This window comes from Apis laboriosa, unplaced genomic scaffold (assembly GCF_014066325.1).
Source record: "Apis laboriosa isolate Shangri-la unplaced genomic scaffold, ASM1406632v1 scaffold74_cov149, whole genome shotgun sequence".
NCBI lineage: Eukaryota > Metazoa > Arthropoda > Insecta > Hymenoptera > Apidae > Apis > Apis laboriosa.
In genome coordinates this window covers 813,885-825,407 of record NW_025224330.1, presented here as the reverse complement: position 1 = coordinate 825,407, position 11,523 = coordinate 813,885, and the positions used below count along the sequence as shown (strand labels likewise).

General features: G+C 28.9%; 1 protein-coding gene across 6 annotated transcripts; it reads left to right on the top strand.

Moving 5' to 3' along the window:
* The first annotated feature begins 3,178 nt into the window (after positions 1 to 3,178).
* Positions 3,179 to 10,792, top strand: LOC122719396 (large proline-rich protein BAG6-like). 6 transcript variants are annotated; one of them, XM_043945147.1, is made up of 23 exons: positions 3,179 to 3,237; positions 3,338 to 3,408; positions 3,477 to 3,569; positions 4,287 to 4,407; positions 4,483 to 4,698; positions 4,847 to 5,042; positions 5,127 to 5,236; positions 5,353 to 5,515; positions 5,636 to 5,759; positions 5,832 to 6,026; positions 6,101 to 6,341; positions 6,412 to 6,552; positions 6,625 to 6,832; positions 6,919 to 7,172; positions 7,250 to 7,408; positions 7,573 to 7,686; positions 7,782 to 7,875; positions 7,961 to 8,093; positions 8,199 to 8,502; positions 8,584 to 8,717; positions 8,801 to 9,010; positions 9,078 to 9,188; positions 9,257 to 10,792. In XM_043945147.1, the coding sequence occupies exons 3-23, from the start codon at positions 3,507 to 3,509 to the stop codon at positions 9,677 to 9,679; spliced, it is 3,714 nt and encodes a 1,237-aa protein (XP_043801082.1). In that variant the 5' UTR covers positions 3,179 to 3,237; positions 3,338 to 3,408; positions 3,477 to 3,506; the 3' UTR covers positions 9,680 to 10,792. The 6 variants fall into 6 exon arrangements, with proteins under 6 accessions (XP_043801082.1, XP_043801081.1, XP_043801083.1 ...); XM_043945146.1 differs by having other exon boundaries at positions 5,118 to 5,236; positions 6,418 to 6,552; XM_043945148.1 differs by having other exon boundaries at positions 5,118 to 5,236; positions 7,250 to 7,363.
* The last annotated feature ends 731 nt before the right edge of the window (positions 10,793 to 11,523 follow it).

Below are 11,523 nucleotides of genomic sequence, written 5' to 3'. Positions count from 1 at the left end.
CATGTTCCATGAATATGTCGTGCTCTATCTGTCAAACACATTATATATATATATATATATTCCACATATGGAACTTGCCTTGACCACAAAGATAAACGAGAAAATACTCGAAGAAGAAGTTATGCATAAAATATATATATATATATATGATGAAGAACTGAAAGACAGTTCTTGTTTTATAACTAGTCTTCGTAGTTGACAAACATGCGTCATCGGGTTTCAAGGATGAAATGATATCGCGATTGATAATCGTCGAGACAATAAATTTCGATAACTGGACACGGATATAGTCTCCTCTGGAGAACCACTTTATTCCAAAACACGATTGGCGGCCGATGTACACCGGTGGAAACCGGTCATCTTACCACGTACCGGTAGCGTACAAACGGGACGAGGACAAATCGGTGTCCCGCCTCCCCACGGATGGCAAATTTGGGATCCGTGACCGCTCTTAATATCGAAAGGGTTAGAGGAGGAAGGGGTGGAGTGGAGTACGAGAAGGTGGAGGTAGGGGGAAGGCAAGGGAAAACAAGGCACGAGCTGCGGAGAGACTAACACGATGTGTTAGTTAACGAATGCGAGAATGCGGCCTGGCGCCAACACACACGTATACATACGGTTCAACGTGTCACGCATTGCCCGCTACCGGCCTCGGTATTGGTTTATCTCTTCTACCAGCTTCCCTGGATCTCTCTCCCCGTTGCATAGCTTCAAGACACGCACGCGAACTCCTCGTTTTCTTGTCGTGAAAGAAGAACGACTGAAAGGAAGAAAGAGGATGATAAAGGAGACAGCAGCCAGTAGCAGTTTAGAGGATATAAAAGCATTAAGGTAGTGTGAGATAGTCAAAGCTAAGTTGGCATTTCGAATTCTTCGTAAGATTCGTTTAAAATCAGTATGTGGAGCATACCAGTTCCATCTGTGTTTGTACGATGTATATAGGTGCTTACATGTATACGTGTGTATACGTTCTTCTTCGTCGAAGATTGATGAATCGCTGTAACTATTAATCGAGCAGGTATTTCAGTAATTGATAATCGTTTATATCGAGTGGTAATGACATAGGTATATGTTTATCTAAGAACAATAGATCTTGATACGTAGTATTATTTTATTTGTTTTAAATATTAGGTGTGGTGAATAATTTATTTTATTTTGATTTTATGTAGATAATGCTTAAGAATTGTTGAAAGATACCTGTTTCATCTATTTCCTTCTTTTATTTCCATTCATCCATATTTCTTTTCATTCAGTCAATGGTCTTTTTCGTTTTTTCTTCTCCTTCTCATCCTATCATTATTATTAGCAGTAAAGGAAATATAGATGGGCTAAGCTATGCCAAGAACGGCAAAGCTCGTACTAGTAAAGCAAGTTAAGCGTGTACTAACGGACAAGATTGTGAGGTATGTTAAATCAAGATAGCTATATCATTACGAAGCTGTAACTTTGGCTGGCGCCTCTTATTTCTTGTTCCATAGGGCCAAGACGTAAGCCTTAGTTTTTCTAACGCTGCATTGATACAGTAGTCTTCATTCTTTAAATATATATCATATTTTCATACAGAAATGCAATAACATTAATAATAATGATATCATTAATACTAATGATCTTAAATATATACTAATATAATTAAATATATTACGTAATCAAATGATCATAAATTATTTCTGTTACTATTTACATATTTTACTATTTAATCTTTAATGTTCAAATTATAATTGATAAAAAAAAATAATCATAATTACAATTGATAAAATTCATCATATACTAATATAAATATATATATATATATATATATATATATATATCAATTTATCAACACATTTATCAATTTATATATATTTATATAATTTTATTAATAATATATATATATATATATATAATATTATATATTATAATATTTTTAGAAAAAAAATCTCAACTTTACCAAACATAAAATTGAAAAATATGAAAAAAACGTCATTTTTGAAGAATGTTGAGAGCCTCTGGCTATGTGTCTTTATGATGGGATTTAAAGAAGCATCTCTCTTTCCTTCCTCCAACACGGCAACGTGAATCTCTTGGTTTTTCAGTTCTATCGGTCTTATTGTGCCTTTTTCTGCTCGGACGCTGGGGCGCCGGGACCCGCTACGGTATGAGACGGGACGCGCCGTCACTTCCTGCATACAAAACTGAAGCACCATTAACATTCTTCTGCGGTGCACGATCGGCCGTATTATCTTCTACCGATATAAGTACGTACACGTGCATACGCATACAAAGAAACGCGTGTACTCGCATACTCGCGTGGCTCAGTCGATGCCCTAATCTGAATAATGCGATCGGCCTGCCATGAGTCTTTTCTGCTTCTCTTTTTCATCTTCGTACAGATCACGCGATGTCCATGGCGAGTTGATGCCTCGCTTTCGATATTCGCTGGTAGCACTCGAATTATTTTCATCTGACCGCGAAAAGATGCATCGATTTCTGCTACTGGTACAGATCGATACAGATGTTTCGATATTTGTTATTCGACTTCATGCTTCAAAGCGACACCTTAAGGAATAATGCAATCGAAAGTGAATTTTGTATCGTGTACTTGGGAGATTCCGTCGATAAAGCTGAATATTGCAACGATAGCTTCTTTATTTTTCTTTATTTATCTTTATTTTCTTAAGTTTCAAGTTGCTAAAAATTAAGAAGTAAGGTTTGAATATTTTTTTTTATATTTATAGTGTAACATGTAAATATAAATATAAAGAATTTGCAAAGAAGTATGATTTAAAAAGAAATATGTAAAATGGATAATTTACATATAAGGTATTTTGAATAGATATTAATTAAAAGATATAATTTATTGCATGAGAATTTTATAAACAATGCAAATGTTTATATTAATCTTAATTCTTAAACTTTTATTGATATATAATATTTTATTTCTAATTTTTTATAAATATGTTATTTACAAACAAAGTTCATTTTAAATAAAAGTAATTAATTTATTGATTCAAATCAATGACATAAGTAATTAATTCATATATTTCGTCGTTTGTTTAATTTACTGGTGTCATCTAGTAGATATTAAAGAAACTTCAAGATATGTGCGTATAACAGAAATATGATTCTTATCAATTCTGAATTCTGTTCTATCTAGGGAATAATTGAACCAATATATTGGCAACGCCTGTGGTGTCGCTGAAGCGAATTCTGGGTAAAATAACGTGTATCGTGTCATATCGTCGCTATAAAATTTCATCGGTAGGTTCATTAAAAAAACGATTGCACTATAAAAACGCAATGCTAAAATTTAATTACGTAATCAATTCGCATTAAAATTATTATATTTCTCGTATTTTAGATATTGAATATTTCTCTTCGATACTAGCTACTAATCAAGTGTCGTTTACAGACTTATATCTACGTGCCTGCGTGAGTGTAGAAGACAATTTGGTATTACGCACATTCGTCCTAATATTATTCATTTCCTTCAATTTTAGTTCTACCGTAGCAGTGAAGACGGATTAACGATGATTGATCTTACGGTAAAGACTTTGGATTCACAAAATCATGCTTTCTCCTTAGAAGATGATGTAAGTATTCTTTTTTTCATCTTCAGACAATGAATTCCTATCTTGTATGTTTGTAATTAACATTATTAATCATAATTCTGAACATGCCTTATGATTAAATATATTTTTATTTATATTTTTACTTTTATGTATTATATATTTTAGAAATGATTATCACAAATATGATTTTTTTCAAATATATTCACTAATTATTTTATTTCTGAATATTTTTTTTAGGTTACATCTGTAATTATTCTTGTGATTTATCATTCATATATATATATATATATATATATATACACACACACACACACACACACATTAGTTTCTAATTTATTCATTAATTTTTTTCATTTTTTATTTATTTTTAAGTCAATATTTATAATTAATATTATTGTTTTATTTAAAATATACAATCATTTATAATCAATTATAAAATAAAATAAAATTATAATTATAATATTGTTAATTAATTTTATAGCAATTAGAAACTAATTAGATAATTAAATATATATATAAATTATATATTAATGTATATATTTCATTTATATATAATGAAATGTACTTAAATTTTTTTGTTTAATTATATTGAGATATTATATTGATATCATTTTGTAATAAATTTGGAATTTGCATCATAATATAATACATTATATTATATTATATATTATTATTATATTGTTATTAAAAAAAATAATTTTTTTATGAAAAAAAAAATAATTTAAATGTTTCGTATAGCAAATTACTGTTCGAGGTTTTAAAGAATATATAGCAGAGACAGTGGCAGTACCAGCAGATTCGCAAAGACTTATTTATTGTGGTAGAGTTCTTCAAGATGAGAAAAAATTAAATGATTATGGTAAAAAATGTTGTATTTTATTATATAATTATGATAAAATAAAATATTTTAATAATTTAAATTATTTTGATTAAGATGTTAATGGAAAAGTAATACATTTGGTACAACGTGCACCTCCTCAACCTGGTCAACGTGGAAATGATGGAGGTCAAGGTCAAGGTCAGAATCAAGGATCACAGGTGTGGCAAAATCCGCAAAGAACACATTATCGACTTACACGTGCTCAAATGCATGGCAATGCTATGTATTTGGGTGCAATGTCAGTACCAGCTGAAATTGTGGAAGGACATGGTATTATATCTAATATATGTATATATATATATAAAACAATCTATAATTTCTAAATTCTTTTATATTTTCTAATTATTTTATTTATTTATCTCTACCTGGAAATAGCCCCCTACTAGAAATATTCTAGTTCTACTGTATTATTTAACAGGATTACCAGTTCCTCAATTTAGTAACAGTTTGTCTAATGGTCGATTAATTGCTGCAAGACACATGCTTGAACGTGCAGATCGACTTATGGATCGAATTGAAAGTCCTTCTCATCCTGTAAATTCTTCTGCATCTGAAAATAATCGACCACCTTTAAGTCAATTGATGCAGGAATCAGAGTTAGATGCAGAACAATAGTAAGTAGAAAAAAAAGGGAAATAGCTCTGATAATTATTATATAAAATAGTAAAATAAATTGATAAATTATTCAGTCTTTTCAGTAATAATGAAAATGCAACAAATGGTGGTGCTCGATTGGCAGAAGCTGCTGCAGCTGCAATAGCAGCTGCCTTATCTGCAGCTGGAGCAAATAATGTTACATTACTTAGAGGTCTGTATATAAAAAAATATATAAATAAAAAAATGAAATATAAATATATATATAATGATATAATATAATTATAAAATAAAATAATTGTAAAAATATAAATTACATATAAAATATAGGAAATAGTGATGAAAACGCTGAATCAAGATCTGCAAATGAGACTATAAATGAAGAAAATCAATCAGATTCACAACAATCACAAGAATCACAACAAGTTCAATCTGAACAACAAGGTTCTACATCAAATAATGATGAACAGTCCAATCGACGATCATCAGTACAGTAAGCATCTTTATATTATTTTGTAATAATTATGCATAATAATAATAATAATATATGTATATATGTATAATAATAATAATGTAAAGTTTTATTACATAATTTATAATTTATTATTTTTAGACTTCCACGGCCACCACAATTAGCGGAATTATTGGAGTTGTTACTTGATACTCAAACTCGATTACGACCTCATATAGAACGTTATCGTAAACTTATGCGTGATGATCCTTCATTACCTCCAGGAGTAAGTACATAATAATCATTTATAAATGATTTTTTATTTAAAATAATTTGAAATAAAAAAATGTTTATTTAGGGAAGACTTGTTACTGAAAATCAATCATTTGTGGATGATGTTAGTGAATGTTTACATTATATGTCACATGCTTGTCATGCTTTAAGTGACATAATTGTCGATATGAATCAGGCACCGCCAAGAAATTTGCGATGTAGACCAATTATTATTCAACATTCGGCTATTTTGCAGCCCGGTATACCAATCCAGGTAGAGGTGAGGATGAGTGACAATAATATTTGAATTCTGTTCCTTATGTAATAAAATTATTCTATATTATGTTTCTTTAGGCACATATTAGCTTACACGGTCGTAATGCAAATAATAATAATGGTAACGAAGAAAACGGAGAATCTGCAAGCACACCTACACAATTAGAAACAAATGAAGCTAATACTGATGATTCTAATCAACAACAAGAATCTGAATCTGGTGGAATTCAACAACAAGCTGAACAGCAACAGCAGCAGCAACAACAACAACAACAACAACAACAACAGCAACCACTAGATTCAACACAATCTCCATTTGGTATATATATCAATTTTTTACATTACAAAAGATTAATTATTAAGATAAGAAAGTAAAAATTATATTGCAGGTACAGTGTTTAATTTACCAAACAATGTTGAAGTATTAATGGAAGTCAGTCCTGAAGGTAACATAGATGCTACACCTGGAAATGAACAAAATCAAGCTGGTGAAAATAATAACAATAGCAACAATAACAATAATAATGGTGGTAAGTTTAATATTTAATATTATGATCCATATTGAATCTTTTATATTTGTTTATTATTTTTTGTTCTTATAGGAAGAGCAAGTGGTGGTCCATTTTCCTGGGGTTCAGCTCCTCCGCCTGATTTTATACGAAATTTGATGCAAGCTGTTGCTGGTCATATGGTACAAGGTGGTCCAGCTAATACAAGAATTATAACCCGAAATCCTTTAACAGTAAGTCAATTAACTGTTGCATCACTTGATAGTGGAAATACAAATGCTGGACAAAGTACACAAGCACGGTAAGTTTATTATCATTTTTTATAACGATTCATCGATATTAATTTATATTTGTTTTTAATCGCTTTACATATTATAAACTTTTTAGAAGCAATGTTGGTACTCATCCTACTACAGCAACACAAACTAGAAGTACATCACGTCCACACGTATTTCATCAACAAACTCATCCTTTAGGTGTTGGTATGAGTATAGGTCAAGCATTTGATTTTGATCCATTCCTTTCTTGTAATTCACATCACATTCGTCGCACAACTGCAACTTCTAGTACTGTTACATCTATGTCACAAGGAACACGAACAAATCAAACTACAGCTGAAACACAATCTCAGACACAAACAGGTATTTAATTTAAATAAATATTAAATAATTGTTATCTATTAATTATTATTCCATATAATAATACTATTTTATTATAGCCACGACTTCAAGTACTACTAGCAATACTAGCTCTACAAATACTACAGCATCAACGACATCACAGACAAATGCGATTGATGATCCTTTATTGTATTGGCAACAAATTTTAAGAGGTACAGTTGGTCAACCACAATCCAATATCAATACTAATATTAATAGTAAGTATCTATTGACATGTTTTTAAAATATTTTAAATAAATTTTTATTGTTTTTATTATTATATTTCAATTCATTCTAAATAAATGATTTACTATATAATAATGTGATAGAAATATTCTCTCTATATATAATATTCTCTTTATATAATAATATTATATTACAGCTACAACTTCAAGTGCTACCAGTAATACCAGCTCTACGAATACTACAGCATCAACGACATCACAAACAAATGCGATTAACGATCCATTATTGTACTGGCAACAAATTTTAAGAGGTAGAATTGATCAATTACAAATTAATATCAATATTAACTAATAAGTATTTATTTTTGAATAAATAAGATAATTATTTTGTTATTTTTTTAATTAGATTTTAATTCGTCCGAAGTGGGCGATTTACCATATGGTAATATGGTGCAAATACGTACTGGTGGAAATATTCGCGTGGGTATTATTGGAAATGGGTATGTATATTATTTATATTATATATATTGGCATTCATTTGCATTAAATAAATAAATTAATTATTATATTATTTTTCATTATTAGGACAGGTAATTCTGCTGGAGATGATCTAACTCTTGCAGATTTATTAGAACGTAGAGGTATTCAAATGAGTCTTTTTACATCTCAAGATTCTTATAGTGCAGAAAATTTCCTCGTGAATTTATCTGTACTAGTGGTAAATAAAAATTGTTTTTATTATAAAATTTATATAAATATATATATATATAATATGTCTCTTAAATTATAAAACAATTTTTGATTTTTTAAAATTATTTTTCAGGTGCAGAATTTGACATTAGTGGATTTAATAAGATTACGAATTGGTCAATCTGAACCAATTTCTCATCTTAGAAGACCATTGCAAGAATTCTTTCAATATTCTTTCCCAAATGTTCCAACAGAAACACTTCAAGAACAAGCTACAGAACGATTCTTGTCACAATTAAGACCACATTTCCAGACTCTTTTAAGCACAGAAGAAGATACTAATATTAGAAATGGTTCACGTATAGACATTTGTGCTACTGTTGAAGCTTTAATTCGTCGTCATATCAAAGATATATTACAATGTCTATTTAATAATGGTTCGAAATCTTATATTGTCAATATATTTTATTAGTTTTATTTATTATAAATTTGAAATATAAATTATTTTCTTGTTTTAGATATTGATGACGCAAGATTCGGACAGGAAATTTTTAATATTGTGAATAATATGGGAAGGCAATTATGTGCAGTACTTCGATATTCTATTCGTGGTGGACAGGCAGGATTAGAAGTACTTGCATCACGTTTTGTGGTATGTTACGTATATAACTTATTGAATGACATGCATACATATATTTTTTTATATTTTAATAATTGATGTTATCTTGTAAATAGAGTGAAATGTTGGAAAATATTCGTCCAACAGTAAGTCGATGGATGCTGAACATATTTATTGTTCAGTTTCGTACTTATTCTTTACGAGTTACACAGCCTCCAGATTCAGAAATTCTTCCGCTTTTAATATATAAAGATGCACCTTCTGAAGCAACAACGGTATCTTCTGTCCCAGCACATCAATCTTCGCAATCACAATCTGAAGTAGAGGTAAATTACTTATATTGTTATAACATATAAATGAAATGAATATGACAATTTTATATTATTATTTTAGCCTATGGAAACGGAAACAATACAAGAAAGAACAAGTTTTGAAGCATCTTCTTTATCCGAAGATAGAGAAGAAATTCCAGAAACGTTTCCAGGTCATGAAGCATTACCTTCAGTAAGTATATATCTATATAATATACAAATTTATATTTTGCTGAATATAAAAAGCATTTTTTATTTTAGGATTGGGTACCAATAATTGCCCGAGATGGATTAAGACAACGACGTCAACTACAAATGCAAGGAATAACAAATGGTGGTGTAGCGACATTTAGTGACGCTTATTTAGGTACACTACCTACTAAACGACGTAAGCTTATTGAACAACAAAAGCCACGATTATTAGTTAGTCCTACTCCCAATCATTCAGCAATAGCGGCGTCTATGGAACGTTTAGTGAGAGAAGGTGTAACTCGAGCAGGTGTTGAGGAAGTTGAAGGTGCTGCAATTGCTGTAGCTGTTGATCCTGGTGTTAGACGTGCATTTGGTCAAGCAATTAGAGACTGCTTGAATCCACATAGATTTGGAACACCAGATTTTCCAGATCCTTTGCGTTTCCCTAATGCAACAAAATATTTTGCTGATCAAGATAGGCCACCAAAATAATAATTACAAGGAGAAAGCAATTCGTAATGGCTTAGAGTATTTATAAAGGAGAAACCAGGTAGTGTTTAAAAAAATATAAGAAATTGCAATGACCAAGGAATACAATGATATATTCTTAACATATAACCACAAATATTACTATGATTATGTATATGTTAATTTAACGCAATGCGATGATTTTGATAAATCTAAGATGTTTTCAAGTATCATAATATTATACACTATTTGTTTATTCAATGTAGTTTTACAAAATATTATTGACTTCTTAATACATGAATATATATTAAATAATTAATATACACATTATGCGTTTCTATATAATTAAAAATTACTGAAGTTTGGCTACACTTGTTCTCTCCCATTGTACTCTAAGCATCAAGAGTGACCCCGATATGATACTATAATTAAAATACTTCTTTCATATTAAACTGCGTTTTCTGTAGAATTATTGTTATTCAAATGAACTGTATTATTCTTAATCAAATGACACCTGTATAGATATTATACAGGTGATAATATGTATTATCTTGCGACCTATGCATATTGTGCGCTGTTTTAAGTGTTATCGATATTAAAATATCTTTCTAATATCGATGATGCTATCAATCGATATTAATTGTACTAACTTGTAGTTAAATATTCGATTTGAGGAAAATGAAAAAGATATGGAGTCATTCACTGTGGTATTTAAAAAAATGGAAGTTAATCAGACGCGATTTAATACGTCCCAATGTAATCACGAATTATCTAAGGCTATAGTTTATACCACATGCTTTGTTGAATAATACGTTATAATCTTTATCCAAGTAATGTGTCTTTTTGTAATTTATGTAGATAATTGATTTTGATTTTGAATAATTAGGAAGCGGATTTTTTATACACATCAAGATATTATATTTTATGTACAATTTGGTAATCTATAAAATATTATTTTAATTTCCATGCAACTGAAATCCATCAGTTTTAAACATAAAAAAAGATCAAATAGCCTAATACAAAGAATAGATAATTCCAAATTATACGTTCGTATTAATGTTAAGGAATATCGTGTATGAATATTTGATAGATCGTATATAATGTTAATAAAGTAATTGAAGTAGTTTCACGTGAATATGATTTTGAATTTGAAATTTTATATCGATTAATTAATATTAACAAAATCATGGCAAAATTTAACATTTTATATAATTAATTTTATATAAAATTTAACAATTTTATATAATTTGTTTTAAATAAATGGTATCTTAATGATTTCATTCATGTAGATGTAATATCAAATAAATTATAATTAAATTAATATTAAAAAAAAATTTAATTATTCTATTTCTTTTTATTTAATAATAAAAAATTAATAAAAAAGAATTATTATTTACAAATAGATTTACATAAAAAAATAACCAACATAATTTTTTACAAAAAATTATTTTACAAAAATTGAAAATTCTAATAAAATTTTTCCTCATAAATGAAATTTCATGATAAAAGTTTTTTATCATCTTGATAGTGTCATCTATAACATCCCAATTATATTATGAATTCAGTTTTATGATTTAACAGTTTTATAATTTTTCAATTGTTTGAAATCTAACTATATGTATTTATATACATATTTTTCTGGTTACTTTTACACATTCTCATTTTTCTGAATATTTACAACATAATGTACGAACTAACCATAAACTTGGTTTTTATTTTATTTTATTCAATCACATACGTGAAAGAGTTAACAAAATAAGTTTTTACTTTCGTATTTAGTGAGCAAAGAACAAAATCATGTTGATTGGTTAAAATACATTTGAAAACATTACTTGACAGCCGATAAATTGCTGTGACTGATTTCATGC

What these genes read in the sequence shown, in the direction of transcription:
- LOC122719396 (XM_043945143.1), top strand. Translation starts at nt 3,507, where the DNA reads ATGATTGATCTTACGGTAAAGACTTTGGATTCACAAAATCATGCTTTC. An exon ending in GAAAAAATTAAATGATTATG is followed by an intron (nt 4,408 to 4,482) that starts GTAAAAAATGTT and finishes ATTTTGATTAAG; the next exon opens with ATGTTAATGGAAAAGTAATA. An exon ending in TATCAATACTAATATTAATA is followed by an intron (nt 7,409 to 7,572) that starts GTAAGTATCTAT and finishes ATTATATTACAG; the next exon opens with CTACAACTTCAAGTGCTACC.